This window comes from Hyla sarda, chromosome 7 (genome assembly GCF_029499605.1).
Source record: "Hyla sarda isolate aHylSar1 chromosome 7, aHylSar1.hap1, whole genome shotgun sequence".
Taxonomy (NCBI): Eukaryota; Metazoa; Chordata; class Amphibia; order Anura; family Hylidae; genus Hyla; species Hyla sarda.
The window spans coordinates 201,355,573-201,372,987 of NC_079195.1; the positions used below are offsets into that span (position 1 = coordinate 201,355,573).

General features: G+C 43.8%; 1 protein-coding gene across 5 annotated transcripts in view; it reads left to right on the forward strand.

Annotated features, from left to right (window-relative positions):
• The window catches only part of SLC1A7 (solute carrier family 1 member 7), a 115,003-nt gene that overhangs the window by 65,807 nt on the left and 31,781 nt on the right, over positions 1-17,415 (forward strand). For 4 of the 5 annotated variants that reach the window (XM_056532200.1, XM_056532198.1, XM_056532203.1 and 1 more), the window contains 5 exons: positions 2,216-2,431; positions 9,738-9,780; positions 10,439-10,661; positions 11,252-11,351; positions 14,730-14,963. In XM_056532200.1, the coding sequence (XP_056388175.1) occupies positions 2,216-2,431; positions 9,738-9,780; positions 10,439-10,661; positions 11,252-11,351; positions 14,730-14,963 (816 nt within the window). Of the gene's footprint in view, positions 1-23; positions 144-2,215; positions 2,432-9,737; positions 9,781-10,438; positions 10,662-11,251; positions 11,352-14,729; positions 14,964-17,415 lie in introns of those variants that run through there. The other variant, XM_056532202.1, reaches the window with a different exon arrangement.

Below are 17,415 nucleotides of genomic sequence, written 5' to 3' on the forward strand. Positions count from 1 at the left end.
TGTGGTTATATAGGCAATAATTAGCTGGCTAGTATTGGGAGCCAGGAGCCTGCTGTGCGACTAGTAATGGTGACTGTGTGACATTTTCCACCAGAAACGATTGTTGATGTTCTGAGTTTTGGTGTCCATCGTTCTGTAAAGTGGTAAGTGAGCATTCCTGGCTTGTGAGTCTAGCAGTCTCTGATGTAGTGGTGTTTGCTACTGACAACAGAGACCACTCTGGGCCAACAAAGACTGAGGCTAAGTTTCCACTTTTTTTTATTATTATTATTATTTTTTTTTTTAAATGCCCCCCCCCCCCCCCCAAAAAAAAATGCCAAATCTGTCTCATGGCATTTTTTTTCAGTGAAAAAACACTGTGGCCAGATGTTAGCTGCAAGTCAATAGGAAAGCGCGGAATGCCTTTTCCACTTGGCGTTTTTCAGTTTGGCGTTTTTTTTTTTTATCCTTTTGGCTTTTTTTTCACTCCTTTTTGGCGTTTTCCTGCTCCTTGGCAGTTTTTCAAAATCGTAGCATGTTGAGACTATGGCGTTTTTTTCACTGAAATTGTGGCGTTTTTCTTCCATAGAAGTCTATGGGAGGGAAAAATCGCCATGTGGGTTTTAAAGAGGTACTCCGTCCCTAAGACATCTTATCCCCTATCCTTTGGATAGGGGATAAGATGCCTGATCGCAGGGCTTCCGCCGCTGAGGACCCCACAATCTTTCATGCAGCAGCCCGCTATCATCAGCCTCCGGAGAAAACATATCTCCGGGTCTGATGAATCACGGTCACGGGGCCAGAGTATTGTGACGTCACGGCTCCGCCCCCGTGTGACGTCATGCTCCGCACCCTGAATGCAAGTCTATGGGAGGGGGTGTTTTTGCAAGTATTCTTTTTTTTGGGTCCAAGATACCTGGAGATACCTTTTTTAATAAAATGTCATAGGGTACCATTAAATAAAAAAAAAAAGATACAGTAGGGATGGAAAAAATTGTATTTAAAGAACAAAATTTTTAGTACGAAATTTTTATACATTTTTAAACAGGGATAAATTTATGTGAAATTTATGTGGATTGACAGGGACCTAAAAATGTAGCTGGCAATATTAAAAATGTAGAAAGGGGCCATTTAATTGTAAAAATAATATATTTTTTATAATTAATTTTGTGAAACTTTTTATTAGTAATGCATTTTAATTATGTGTTTAATAAAGTGTGTTTTTTTTTTTAAACTTTTTTATTATTTATTTTTTTAATTTTTTAGATAGTACTACTACTCCCAGCATGGAACAGACTGTTCCATGCTGGGAGAAGTAGTATCTGTACTAATAGACAGATAGCCCCGGGTGTCACTTTTGACACCTGCTGCAATCCTCCTGTATAAGCTATAGAAGCAGGCGGCTGGCTGCACTTCTCTGGTCCCCGCCACTGTACTCTGTGATGTGAAGTTCACATCACAGATTCATATATTCTGCTGAGAGTTGTGATTGGCCGGAACCATCCGGCCAATCACAGCTCTCAGTGGGAAATATGAATCTGCCCGCCCGTGCCGCCCGCTTCTATACAATATATCGGAGGATCGCAACGGGTGAATTCAACTGCAAGGACTGTGCTGTGCCATCTCCTCCACAAGGTGTTCACCACTAGATACCCTGCAGTGACACCAGGGGTTAACCATCATATTCAGAGCACTATAGAAAATATACAGCTGCACCCTTAGGCTATGTTCATACTGCAGAATTTCTGAAATCCCAAAGAAATTCTGTTCAGCAAACTTGCTGTACGAAAATATGGCATCCACTGCAATGGCAGCAAAATGTCTGTGTTCTCAGGACACAGAATTCCGCGGGAATTTAAGCCACATTAACTTCAATGGAATTCCGCAAAATATTGCGGAAGACTGCGGAGTCCCATTGAGATCATTGTGCAGTAAATTTCGGCGTAATTTCCGGGGGAATTCTTCTGCTGAATTTTACACGAAAATTCCACCATGTGAACATAGCCTCACAGATATGTGGATCAGTTTCTAGGTAGAAAGCTTCAATGCCAATTCCTTGGATCCTTGTTTAGTTTTGGATTTGCTGGTCAGTGCACCCGTCTGGATCTTCCGGTGCCCCGTATACTTATTCAATGCATTAATATTTTTGATGATTTCTATATTGATTGGATGTATGTATATTTGCGATTATACGTGATATTTTTCATGACTTGTTTTCTCTTTTCTTTATTACCAGCTTGATGTCTGGATTGGCTGCCCTTGATGCTAAGACATCCAGTCGCTTGGGTATTTTCACCATTGCCTACTACTTGTGGACCACCTTTGTGGCGGTGATTGTGGGAATCATCATGGTATCCATCATCCACCCTGGGGGTGCCGCCCAGAAGGAGAACACCGAACACAGTGGGAAGCCGGTTATGAGCTCAGCGGACGCTCTGCTGGACCTGATTCGGTAACTGCGCAGCCCGTGGCTGAGTTATAGTGTAACACTCGGCAGATCCATCAAATGGAAGAGGTTTATCAGAGATTGTCCAAGGAGGAGTATTTAGCACTGAGCAGTAAGAAAATGATGCAAATAGCTCTCTGATTCTATAACATTACATATGTGTCACATGCTGTCATATCTGTAGAGGTTATATGTGTAAGAAAGCTTTCCCCAGATAGTTGTTACTAGTTTACTGCATAAGGCTGGGTTCACATCACGTTTTATGCAATACGGGACCACATACGGCTGGGGAAGCTAAAACCGGGTGCTCCCATATCCCTGCTGTTATGTGGCCCATATATAGTCTATTTCAATGAGCCGACCAGAGCGAAGCTCATTTTTGTCCCTTATGCGGTTTTCATACCGGGCCTAAGACCGGAGCTAAAACACTAATATTATACCATCTAAATTGGTTGGGATATGTCTGCAATAATATCATTTGTCGTTGCATATATCAGGACTGCTATTTCATGCCACATAGAAGAAGGTCTCAAGCTCAGACAGCACTGCTCTTTTTTTTTTTACTTTTACTGGAGCATCTTTTTAATACCCTGTTGGACTTTATCTGAGCCAATCCCTAAGACATGTGTCAGCTAAACTCACCAAATTCTGCAGGACTAGACGACCATCTACAGTGCAATCGGAAAGTCTTCAAACCCTTATTTCACGTTTTGATATGTTGTGTCTTTGTGCTTAAATTTAAAAAAAATCAAGCCTCCCCCCCCCTCTTTCTGAACTTAATACCCCATAATGACAAAAGTAAAAACAGAATATTAGAAATATTTGCTAATTTGTTAAAAATGAAATTTTTTATTTATTTATGTGGCATGCACATACATATTCAGACCCTTTGCTATGGCAAAGCTATATTTAGATCTGGCTCCTCCCATTTCTCTGTTTCTCCACCTTGATTTGAGTAACCTGTGGTAAATCCAGCTGATTGGACAGGATTATAAAGACACGGCCCTGTCTATATAAGGTCTCACAGCTGACAATGGCAGGACATTGTGTGGAGGCACAGATAAAGAAGGGGACAACTCTGTGAATGTCCTTGAGTGGAGTCCTGACTTCAACCCAATAGAACATCTCTGGAGAGATCTGAAAATGGCTTCCACCATCGATTCCCATCCAACCTGACAGAAATTTTTCAGGAGTCTTTTGTATTTTTACAGTATCAATACATTTATTGACACATAATTTTTTTTTAAAACGATACAAAGAGCAATGACGTGTTTCGGGTTATACTCCCCCTTCCTCAGATTGTCCCTGCTGACCAGCTGTTTGAAGAAGACAAATCGCTTATATTTGCTCCACAGCTTCTTTTATATTTACCGTATATACTGGAGTATTAGCCGTTCCGAATAAAAGCCGAGGCCCCTAATTTCACCCCAAAAACCTAGGAAAAGTTATCGACTCGTCTATAAGCCTAGGGTGGGAAATACATCCTCCCCCCATGTCATCATCCCCCCTGTCATCATCCATAACCCCGTCATTAACACCCCCGTCATTATCACCCTGTCATTATCACCCTGTCATTATCACCCCGCCATCATCACGCTGTCATTATCACCCTCGTCATCACCGCCTGTCAATCCCTTTCAGTGGTCTTCAACCTGCGGACCTCCAGATGTTTCAAAACTTTCAAAACTACAACTCCCATCGGCTGTCCGGGCATGCTGGGAGTTGTAGTTTTGAAACATCTGGAGGTCTGCAGGTTGAAGGCCACCGCGCCTTCGTCATCACCCCCCTTAAAGACCACTGCACCTTCGTCATCACCCTCCTTTTGTTCTCTACTCACCTCCCCAGTTGGTCCGGGCTGTCCATCTTCGGCCATCTATGCTGCTGGGACTGTCTGGTGGGGAGGGTTAGTCGTTCAGGGCTGTCCATATTCACCGGGAGGCCCTCTTCTCCGCTCCGGGCCGGCCACGGACTAGGGATGTTGCGTTGACGACGACACGCAGGGACACTCATGCGCAGCAGACGTGGCGTCAATGCAGCGTCACTAGTTCGCGGCCGGCCCGGAGCAGAGAAGAGGGCCTCCCGGTGGAGATGGACAGCCCGGAACGACTAACCCTTCCAACCGGACGGTCCCTGCAGCATAGATGGCCGAAGATGGATGGCCATCCCCTCACAGCTAAGCCAGAACCTTTTTTTTGTTCACTCGAGTATAAGCCAAGGGGGGCGTTTTCAGCATGAAAAATCATGCCGAAAAACTCGGCTTATACTCGAGTATATACGGTACATATGCTCTGTACCTGCATTGACTGTACGGTACTTATAATAGCAGCAGTGCTAAGTGCTGAGGTGTGGTCCGATTCAAATGAAAAGGACTATGATAATGAATAATACAATGGATATTAAAACAGTTTTTAAAAGAACATGAAGTCTCTTTATAAATTGTTTCTGGATAACCCCTCCAACTTGCTACAGTTCTTTAATCCCTCCAATATATTCTGTTTTTATACATATCATCTTGTGATATAACTATAATGTCTCACTCTCTCTATATATGATATCCTGCCCCCGGTCCTATATCAGTGGATTGTAATGTATATGTGTGTCAGAAATTATATCAATCTCTGATCCTCATGTAGGGACAAATTGACCTTATAACAATGTGTGAGATTATCCTGGAACCATTCCCAGTGTAATTTCACTACGTGATGCTGAGTTATAGGAATCAAAACACTTTAATCCCTTTCAAACCCGAACAACAATCTGCCTGTGATCACGAGGGCTTGTGTCTCTGGAGCAATCTCAGACTGACCTGAATGATGCTTATTATGTCTGGTCTCTTATCCCTCTGACAGAAGCCGGCTACTATGTGATGTCAGTGCTAAGAAGTTAGTGCACCCTGTATCTGTAAATAGAAAAATGATTTAAACCTTAATGTGCCCTTAGCAGTTAAAGACCACTAAAGCATTATGTGTCCACCTCCATGTTTAACCACAGTCCACCTCCAAAAATGGAACTTCAGGTGCTGAGGGACCAGATAGTAGTATAATCAATTAGCTTTATTCCCAGCATGCAACGCGTTTTGCGCATCTGCGCTTCATGATGCCTGATGAAGCGCAGATGCGCAAAACGCGTTTACATGCTGGGAATACAGCTAATTGCTTATACTACTATCTGGTCCCTCAGCGCCTGAAGTTCCATTTTTGGATGTGGATTATGGTTATTTCTGGTTACTTGTGGAATGGCAGCAGTGGGCTATTGATATATACTCTTCTCCATGTTGTGCTGGCCGTTGCACAACATTTTATGGTAAGCGCTCGTTCCCATTTGGTGTTTGTCATTACTGGCGATATTACACTATGGAGCGCTCCTTCTCTCCTTTTTTCCACCTCCATGTTTGACGGTGGGGATGGATGAGTTGATGCCACATAGTTTGATCTTGGTCTCATGTGACCACAACACTTTTTACCCAATTCTCCTCTGAATCATTTAGATCTTCATTGGCAAGCTTCAGATGGGCCTATACATGGGCTTTCTTGAGCAGTGGATGCCTGCAGGCGCTGCATGATTTCAGACCTTCACGGCATGGTGTGTTGTCAATTGTTTTCTTGGTGACTATGGTCCCAGCCAGTGGCGTACCAAGGGGGGGGGGGGGGGCGGCATGCCCCGGGTGCCACTCTCAAGGGGGGTGCCAGGGGTGGACTGACCCGCTGCCCGCTCAACTACTGAGGATCTCAGATCCCCAGCAGACAGCGCTACATTCTCCTGTATGCGCGATACACGCACATACAGGAGAAGGCGTCCCCTCTGTGTGAGCCGCATCTGCAGCTACACAGAGGAGACGTGACCTCTGCCCCCACGCAGCACGCAGTACAGGCGCTGGTGACGTCACTCATCGGCGCCTGTACTGTGGAGGGGAGAAGACGCGGGCCCTGCAGCTGAGGAGATCGCTGTGTGGGATATCAGGTGAGCATCCTTTATTTTTATTTTTTTAACCCTGCCTATACCTACAGGGAAGGGAGGGGGGTGCTCTGCATATACCTATGGGGGAGGGTGCTCTGCATATACCTATGGGAAAGGGAGGGAGAGGGGGGGTGCTCTGCATATACCTATGGGAAAGGGAAGGAGAGGGGGGGTACTTTGCATATACCTATGGGAAAGGGAGGGAGAGGGGGGGTACTCTGCATATACCTATGGGAAAGGGAGGGAGAGGGGGGGGGTGCTCTGCATATACCTATGGGAAAGGGAGGGAGAGGGGGGGTGCTCTGCATATACCTATGGGAAAGGGAGGGAGAGGGGGGGGGGTGCTCTGCATATACCTATGGGAAAGGGAGGGAGACGGGGGGGGGGTGCTCTGCATATACCTATGGGAAAGGGAGGGAGAGGGGGGTGCTCTGCATATACCTATGGGAAAGGGAGGGAGAGGGGGGGTGCTCTGCATATACCTATGGGAAAGGGAGGGAGAGGGGGGGGTGCTCTGCATATACCTATGGGAAAGGGAGGGAGAGGGGGTGCTCTGCATATACCTATGGGAAAGGGAGGGAGAAGGGGGGGTGTAGCTCTGCATATACCTATGGGAAAGAGGGTGGGGTGTAGCTCTGCATATACCTATGGGGAAGAGGGGGGGGGTGTAGCTCTGCATATACCTATGAGGAAGGGGGGGTGTAGCTCTGCATATACCTATGGGGAAGGGGGGTGTAGCTCCGCATATACATATGGGAAAGAAGGGGGGTAGCTCTGCATATACCTATGGGAAAGAGGGGGGGGGGTAACTCTGCATATACCTATGGGAAAGATGGGGGGAGTGTAACTCTGCATAAACCTATGGGAAAGAGGGGGGGGGGGTGTAACTCTGCATATACCTATGGGAAAGAGGGGGTTACCTGGCTACCTACCTACCTGCCCTTTTACTGTGCAGGACAACAAGGAGGGCATTATTACAGTTTGTGGGCCTATAGATGGAAAGATTACGTAGAGGAGGGGAGGGCACTGAAAAAATGCAGTCTGACATGTTTTTCCTGCAGATGTTAAGAGATCCACATGGCGGTCTTTTCCGGACGGAGAAGAAAAGGAAAGAGGACGCCGCTGATCAGAAAAGACGTAAATGTGAGTCCCAAAATGTAACTGTAAGCACTTATATGGTATACAGATCCTGTGTACAGCTGATATCTACCGCTATATGATCCTGTATAAAATCACTTATACAGATCCTTTATAGTATACTGGTCTGTATATAGTGGTTTTATTCAGTACATTATGGCGCTATTATCCAGTTATTGTGTGGTGGTATATATTTACTCCTTGTATACCAGTATTATTGGTCATGGAAATTTATCTACATTAAAGTGTTTCTTACATATATAAATTTTAATTTATTGTGTGTGGGATTTGGGTGGAATAGGAGCGTGGCAGAAGATTGACGAGCTGCAGAGCCTAGCAGGGGCCCTTGCTTTTTTTTTGGTGCGGGGGCCCCGAGTGTTGTCAGTCCGCCCCTGGGGGGAGGGGAGGGAGGGGGTGCAATTAAGGGTGTGTGTGTGTGTGGAGGGGGGGGGGTGGCAAACAAAGGGTCCGCCCCGGGTGCCAAATGCTCTAGGTTCACCCCTGGTTCCAGCCTTGAGATCATTGACAAGATCTTCCTGTGTAGTTCTGAGATGATTTCTCACTGTTCTCATGATCATTGAAATTCCACGAGTTACATGGAGCCCCCGACCGTGGGAGATTGACAATTATTTTGTTTTTCTTCTAGTGCAAATAATTAAACCAGCTGTTTTAAACTTCTCACCAATCTGCTTGGTGAGGGTCTTGTAGCCCATTCCAGCCTTGTGTTGGTCTACAATCTTGTCCCTGACATCCTTAGGCAGCTCTTTGGTCTTGGCCATGGTGGAGAATTTGGAATCTGATTAATTTCTTCTGTGGACAGGTGTCTTTTATACAGGTGAAAGGTTGAGATTAGGAGCACTCATTTTAAGAAAGTGCTCCTAATCTCAGCTTGATAGTATAAAAGACTCATAAAAGCCAGAAATCTTGCTGATTATTAGGGGTTCAATTGTTTGTAAATTTCAAATCAACTTATAATTTATTTAAAATGCGTTTTTATGGATTTTTGTAATTCTGTCTCTCACTGCTTAAATAAACAGACCATTTAAGTTACAGACTGATCATTTATTTGTCAGTGGGCAAATGTACAAAATCAGCAGAAGATAAAATAATATTTTCCCTGACTGTTGTGCTGATATGTGTCAGAACCAGTTGCAAACATATGAGAAGTGATGTATTAGGAGGAGTGCAACAATTTTTAACCTTTGCCACAAACATGCCCCCGACCAAAGGTGTCTAAATCAAATAGGTACATAGTATTCTCCTCATTACACCCCAAAACAAATACAGACATTAGAATCCCGAAATAAATTCAGACCCTAGACTAGACCCCTAAAGAAATATAGTTACCATATCCTCTAAACCATTAGGCTAGGTTCAGACTACGGAATCTCCGGGCAGAAAATTTCCACCCGGAGATTCCGAGTGCGGCAAGCGCTGACTTAATCAGTCGGCGCTAGGACCGCACGGACACTGCAGTCTCCAATAGACTGCAATGTGTTCCGCGCGGATTTCCGCCTGAAGAAAGAGCAACCCCTTTCTTCAGGCAAAAATTTCCAAGCGGATTTTCCGTTCACAAATTCCGCTTCACAAATTCCGAAGTGTGAATTTGTGAACGGAAACCCATTCACTACATAGTACATTTTAGCAAGCGGAATTTCCGCCTGCAATTTCAAAGCGGAATTGCAGGCGGAAATTCCGTAGTCTGAACCTAGCCTTACAGAATAAGACCATACTCAGCAGATACTCTCCTCTACTTGTTCCCGAAGCTTGCAGCCCAGTTCATTCACAGGGGCCACTCTATATTATTTTAATTTTAGCACAAATGCCTCAACATAACCAATTGTGAAAAAGTAGATTTTTTGAATGCATGTTACATAGCAAAAAAAACATGACTACTAAGTCTGTGACATCAATTCCTGTCAGCCTTACATTGACAGAGTATGGACAGCAGTTCTACCATAAGACCTCGGGAATGGATTTATATTTATTTCTCGGAAAAGTGGATGTATAGCTGGTGGCCAAGGGCTACATCACCATATGCCTAAATGTTATGACAAAAAGAAATCAGATCATGGGAACACAAATTCTAAACCATCCATACCCCCCACCCCATTTATGGATATGCCATCAATGTTTTAAGTGGCAAGACCTTTTTTTGTATTTTGTTTATTGTATTGCTTTAAAATAATATACTAAAATGCTCCTTTTCTCTTTCTAGGAACATGTTTCCTTCAAATCTAGTCGAAGCAACTTTTAAGCAGGTTTGTCAGACCTTATATTGATTGTATGAATTGTACTATTGTTGTAGGTTACGGAGATTGTATTATATCACATCTGTTTAAATTAGTGTTTTAAGTGGGAGTATGACTGCTTGAACCCCCACAGATTGGGTCTGACCCCTGGGACCCCCTGCAATCTCCTGTATGGGGCCCCAACTCTCTCTGGGAATGGGGCATGTCAACCCCCGCACTAATCGACTGCTGACACACCCCTCCACATATCTCTATGGGAAAGCTGTTGGGCTACTTTCGGCTCTCCTATATATATATATATATATATATATATATATATATAGAGGGAGCATTTCGCCCGCTGCTTTATGCAGGGGCCGACACGCTCTGTTCCCAAGGAGAGCTTGGCCCCAAACAGGAGCTCTTGGGGGGCCCCAGCAGTCGAACTCCCTGTGATCTAAAACTTATCCCCTACTCTGCGAATAGGGGATACGTTTTTGCGCATGATACTTCTTCTTTAATTTAGTTACCTTTATAAAACAAAACTGGAGCTGTGTTTCATATATTGTGTATTTGTTGATGTTATAGCATATTGTGCCACTTGATCCATCTGTAGATATCACTGATAGTATTCAGTAGATATCAGTGTTCATGTATTTAGGATTTATTTTGTTTTACATTCTTTCAGTATCGCACTAAGAATATACCAGTGGTAAAAAGTGGGAAGACGACATCATCGGAAAGTGTAACTCACAGAATCCTCATCTATGGGATCCAGGATGAAAACGGATCACATATACAGAACTTTGCTCTTGATATAACCCCTTCTCCAGATGTAGTCTACAAGTCAGAGCCTGGAACCAGTGATGGGATGAACGTACTTGGAATTGTCATATTCTCTGCCACCATGGGTATGTGGTATTTTATTAATGTAAACAAATGCCACCTAAATCATGACCTCTATCACAGCCACATATTAAGGAAGTGGATGAGCATATGCATGGTCCTCTCCGCTGACATCTACTTGGGTTATGGGGATAGCGATGTCAGTAACTTACTTATACTTAAAAATGGAGCCACACACATGCATGGTCACCTGTCCAACACTTTTTGCCTGGATTGGATCACTAAAGGCGGATGACAGAAGAGTGTTGGTAGATGTTGGACTCACCTTAGATCCCCAAGATAGTGGAGGCCACAGCTCATGTTGTCCCCTTCTACAAATAGAAACAGATAAAACATACTGGAAAAACATGTAAACCAACTTGCTTGTACATAGTACCACACCATAGAATCTGTTTGAACGAAAAAAATGCAAAAAAAAACCAAAACATCTACAGCAAAAACACATCAGTGGAAACTCGGCCCACGTTGCTTGGTCAAACTATTGTCAGTAGTGACTGCCATAGAGGACGTTAGCTAATGGTAATGACAAAATAAGTTTGTTCTCCTGTGAGAGATCTATGGAAATGATGGTTCCTTCTCCACCTCTGTCTTTAAGGTATAATGCTGGGCCGCATGGGAACAAGCGGAGTACCTCTTGTTAGTTTCTGCCAGTGCTTGAATGAGTCCGTCATGAAAATTGTAGCTGTTGCTGTGTGGTGAGTTTTGCACTACTGTTTCATCTCAGAGGTAAAAATAAAATTACCTTGTGCCTATAGTTATGGACAAAAAGGGGACTTTTGACTTGAAGCCTAATATATAGGTTGTTATGTGAAGTAGAATTTTTCAAAAAGTTGTGGATGCAAAATCAAAAAATGTTGTAATACCTTTTTATTGGACTAACAGAATTTTGTAGAGACAAGCTTCCTCCCTTTTTCAAGTCAAAAGCAAATCTAAGCTCACAAGAAGAAAACACACAGGTTACATCTCACAAATATGCAGAGGTTAAAGGGAACCAATCCTCAGATTTTACCCTATATAAAGCTTGGCAAAGCGTTATATAGGGTAAAATCTTTATCCTCACCATCCCCGTGGGACGCTCCTGCCTGCAGGGATGGTGAGGATATGAACTTATGAACTAGTCCCCGCCGGCCCTGTAAGTAGTCCCCTGGGCGGGGAGCTCCTCTTACCTATTCCCCTTACTTTGGTCGGCAGCGTCGCCCCCTCAGCTTGATTGACGGGCTGCATTATTGCTCTGCTCCGTCTGTTCAGTGAGCAGAGCAATGATGCGGCCCATCAATCAAGCCGAGGGGGCGTCGCTGCCGACCGAAGTAAGGGGAATAGGTAAGAGGAGCTCCCCGCCCAGGGGACTACTTGCAGGGACTGGTTTATAAGTTCACATCCTCACCATCCCTGAGGGCAGGAGTGTCCCCCGGGGATGGTGAGGATAAAGATTTTACCCTATATAACGCTTTGCCAAATGTTATATAGGGTAAAATCTGATTATTGGTTCCCTTTAAGACAATAGATGGGGAGAATTCACACTAAGATAGACCATAAATTGTCCAGCTATAGGACCATAGACTTCATAGATAAGGATAAGAAAAGGGGGAGGGAGGGGGGAGCAGGGGGGAGACTGGTAATAAGCAGGACATAGTGAGATGCAAAAGAGAAGACAGTGCAGCACAGGTTATAAAAATTTTGATAATGCCATAAGAAGCTCAAATCCACATTGAGTCCTCTGTTTTTGGAATAAAAAAACTCTATCATTTTAGCTTCAAATGTCATTCTCTCTTGTGTGTTGTTGAAATTCCCTCTCAGTATCTTGATTATACGGTCATGAATGGAGTCAAAAAGTTGGATATTAAAAAGTTGCGCAAATTAAAAAATGTTTTTAATTTTATTCAACAAAAAATGGGTGTAGCTAGGGTGGATGTGGGCTGGTAGGGCTGGATGTCAGCGAGGAAACCATTCTCCATTGGTCAAAGTATTTTAATATAGGACTATTCCAGCAGTCTAAATTTAAATGGCTACTCCGGTGGAAAACTATATATTTTTTTCAAATCAACTGGTGCCAGAAAGTTATACAGATTTGTAAATTACTTCTATTAAAAAATCTTAATCCTTCTACTACTTATCAGCTGCTGTATGCTCCAGAGGAAGTTGTGTTGTATTTTCCAGTCTGACCATAGTGCTCTCTGCTGCCACCTCTGTCCAAGTCAGGAACTGTCCAGAGCAGGAGAGGTTTGCTATGTGGATTTGCTCCTAATCTGGACAGTTCCTGACATGGGCAGAGGTGTCAGCAGAGAGCATTGTGGTCAGACTGAAAAGTACTTCACAGCTTCCTGTGGAGCATACAGCAGCTGATAAGTACCGGAAGGGTTAAGATTGTTTAATAGAAGTAATTAACAAATCTGTGTAACTTTTTAGCAGTAGTTGAGTAAAACAAATAAATTTCCACCAGAGTATCCATTTAAGCCCTCTCTGAAGGAAAGCTATGACTTATATTCTGATAGACCAATAGACTTTATCATGACTCTACATGGACCTCTCTACTCATATACATTCGTAAAGGTGGTTTTATATAAAATGTTTTGCTATATGTCTTTACCAATAGGGGTTTGTTGTCAGACGTTGCAGCCCATTGATGGTTCCATATTGTAGTGTGTGAGGCACAAAGTGGCCACAATGAACCGCTTCACATTTTAGTACAACAAGAGTCCCTTTGAGATCAGGGCTTAAATGGGTACTCCGTCCCTAGACATCTTATTCCCTATCCAATGGATGGGGATAACATGTCTGATCGCAGGGGTCCCGCTGATGGGGCGATCTTGGCTGCGGCATCCCAGACATCCAGTGCACGGAACTTTGCTCTGTGCCGGATGACTGGCGATGTGGGGCGGAGGCTCGTGACATCACCGCCACAACCCGCTCGTGACATCACCGCCATTCCCCCTCAATGCAAGTCTACGGGAGTGGGGGGTGATGACCGTCACACCCCCTCCCATAGACTTGCATTGAGGGGGCATGACCGTGACGTCACAAGCCGTAGTGGAGGATGGGAGGGGTTCCATGATGTCACGAGCCTCCGGCACTCCGGCGCTGCACCCGATGCTCTAAACGAACACTGGGTGCAGCAGGGAGATTGCGGGGGTCCCCAGCGGCAGGACCCTGTGATCAGACATCTTATCCCATATCCTTTGGATAGGGGATAAGATGTCTAGGGACGGAGTACTCCTTTAAAGGGTACCTTTCATGAAAAAAACTTTTGATATATTATAGATTAATATATGCAGAATAACTTTCCAATAGCATGTTATTAAAAAATATGCTTCTTTCTATTTAATTTTCCACTTTGAAAAAATGACCACTAGGGGTCTCCATACCAGTCCTTTTTTATAGATTTCAGACTCATGCTGGAGTCCTAAATCTCAGACTGCAGCCGGGAGACAGGCAAACTCCCTGGCAGGGAGCAGTGCTGAGTTTGTCTGTGTCCCGGCTGCAGTCTGAGATTTAGGACTCCAGCATGAGTCTGAAATCTATAAAAAAAAAGGACTGGTAGGGAGACCCCTAGTGGTCATTTTTTCAAAGTGGAAAAATAAATCGAAAGAAGCATATTTTTTAATAACATGCTATTGGAAAGTTATTCTGCATACATTAATCTATACTATATCAAAAGTTTTTTTCATGAAAGGTACTCTTTAAGTCCTGCAAGAATGCATGGAAACAGAGTTCCTGCACAGTACAGAGTTTCCATTGGCAGGAGTTCTGCAGGACCAGCCCTTGAGTAAAAATTTTGGGTTTCCTCACTTTTTTCCCAAGACTTTACCCTCGCATGCCATGTCATGTACTTTGACCATGGACTATGATTTAAGACAGTCACAACATCTGGCATCATGCAGGTCACAGGAACAATTTAATAACAACCAACTTCACTCAAAATAAGAATGGTTAACAGTCTAAGGAGGAAAAGGTGGCACAGATACCATCTTGCTGGTTGTAAAGGCAGGAAGAACCTTTCATAAGATTCGTATAGCTCCTCAAACACCCAAAGAACTGAGGTGAGGGTAACATTCCTGTTTTTGGTTCCTTGGCAGGTACTTTCCCTTTGGGATTGTCTTCCTTATTGCGGGCAAGATCCTGGAAATGGATGACCCTACAGCCATTGGGAAGAAACTTGGATTTTATGCCATCACTGTGGTGTGTGGACTGGTGGTGCACGGCCTCTTTATTCTTCCCCTCATGTATTTATTTATCACTAAGAAGAACCCCATTGTCTTCATCCGAGGAGTCCTACAAGCTCTGCTCATAGCACTGGCCACGTCCTCCAGGTAGTAGCCACACTGTGGCCATAACAAGTATGTGACATATAAATGACATAGCATGGATTTTCTTCTTTTGTTCCCTGAGTCACTGCCAGACATGAAAATGTTTGATCCCAGCACCTCCTCTATTTAGTCCAGTGTTTCCCAACCAGGATGCCTCCAGCTGTTGCAAAACTACAACTCCCAGCATGCCCGGACAGCCTTTGGCTGTCCGGGCATGGTAGAAGTTGTAGTTTTGCAACAGCTGGAGGTAAACTGATTGGAACACCTCTTTTGGAGGAACTGAATTTTACATGGTACATCAGTATATATTCAAGAGAATATGGCTGCTAATATGTATTTACTAATAGTTCCAGTGTTTGGTGGGATTATTTTGTAAACCAGACCACAGCAGGGTGGGTTTATACAAATCCTGCACAAAATGGGCATTTTGGGCCTTATTTCGAGGTGGGGCTTAAAGGGATACTCCCGTGGAAATCAACTGGTGTCAGAAAGTTAAACAGATTTGTAAATTACTTCTATTAAAAAAATCTTAATCCTTCCAGTACTTTTTAGGGGCTGTATACTAAAGAGAAATCCAAAAAAGAAATGCATTTCCTCGGATGTCATGACCACATTGCTCTCTGCTGACCTCTGCTGTCCATTTTAGGAACTGTCCAGAGCAGGAGAAAATCCCCATAGCAAACATATGCTGCTCTGGACAGTTCCTAAAATGGACAGCAGAGGTAAGCAGAGAGCACTGTGGTCATGATGTCAGAGGAAATGCATTTCTTTTTTGGATTTCCCTTTAGTATACAGCCCCTAAAAAGTACTGGAAGGATTAAGATTTTTTAATAGAAGTGATTTACAAATCTGTTTAACTTTTTGGCACCAGTTGATTTAAAAAAAAAGTTTTTCATGGGAGTACCCCTTTAAAGGGGTACTCATCTGAAAACATCTTATCCCCTATCCAAAGGATAGGGGATAAGATGTCTAATTGCGGGAGTCCTGTCGCTGGGGACCCCTGCGATCTCGGCTGCGGCACTCCTGTCATTCAGTGTGCGGAGCGAACTCCGCTCCATGCCAGAAGACTTGCAAACACGGCCGCCACGCCTCCTCCATTCATGTTTATGAGAAGGTGTTCCCTCCCATACACATGAATGGAGGGGGCAAAGCGTGACTTCACGAACGTGGAAGCTCCAAGCTTCGGTGGGACCCCTGCAATTAGACATCTAATCCCCTATCCTTTGGATAGGGATAAGATGTTTTCAGCAGAGTACCCCTTTAAATATCTTGGCTATTTATGCCATTACTGCCATTAAAAAATAAAAGAAACAAACGTTGCCATGTCAAAAGTTTTGATAAGATTTAGGCTATGTTCACACGGCGGGATGTCCGTGCGGAATTGCGCCGGAATTTTTCTGCACGGGCATTCCGCTGATTTCAGTGGGATTCTACTGCACTGTGCACAGGCAGAAATCCCAATTCCGGCATCCGCAGAAAGAATAGACTTGTCTATTCTTTCTGCGGATTCCGCTCAGAAATGCATTGCCGTCTATGAGATACCCAGTGCCCGCCAGATTAATAAAATGTACTGCTGAATGCCCATCCGTGTTTTTCGGGTGGCCATGGCCTTACAATGACGCCTGTCTCCTTCAAGGAGTTAGATCAGGCAGCCAGCTGGGGAGTGAAGCACACAGCTGCATGCTTCTCCTCACTCATTCTACCAATCATTGGGGTCCTGAGCATTGAGACCAAGGCCATTCGAAACTTTTGACATGTCTCTCTCTTTGACAAGTCAAAAGTTTTTTTTTGTTTTTTTATAACAGGGACACTTTAAATAGGCCATACACTTTAGCTAAATGCTTCATACACATACATGGACAGTCAAGAGTACATGTATTTTCAATTAAAGGGGTGCTCCACTGGAAAAAAAATTTTTTTTAAATCAACTGGTGCCAGAAAGTCAAACAGATTTGTTAATTACTTCTATTTAAAATCAATCCATCCAGGACTTATCAGCTGCTGTATACTACAGAGGAAGCTCTTTTCTTTTGGAATTTCAAAAAGTGCTCTCTGCTGATATGGCTGTCCATTTTAAGAACTGTCCAGAGCAGGAGAGGTTTGCTATGGGGATTTGCTCCTACTCTAGACAGTTCCTGACATGGACAGAGGTGTCAGCAGAGAGCACTGTGGTCAGACAGAAAGGAAATTCAAAAAGAAATATAGTAGTATACAGCAACTGATAAGTACTGGATGGATTAAGATTTTTAAATAGAAGTAATTTATAAATCTGTTTAACTTTATGGCACCAGTTGATTAAAAAAAATGTTTTCCAGTGGAGTACCCTTTAAGGAGAGAGCTGCTGCCCGACTCCTTTGTGGTATTGGTGGTGGTGGTGGTGGTGGGGGGTGTCCCAGCAATTACTTTTCCCTTATCCTGCGGATAGGAGATAAATTGTATTCTCCGGAGTACCCCT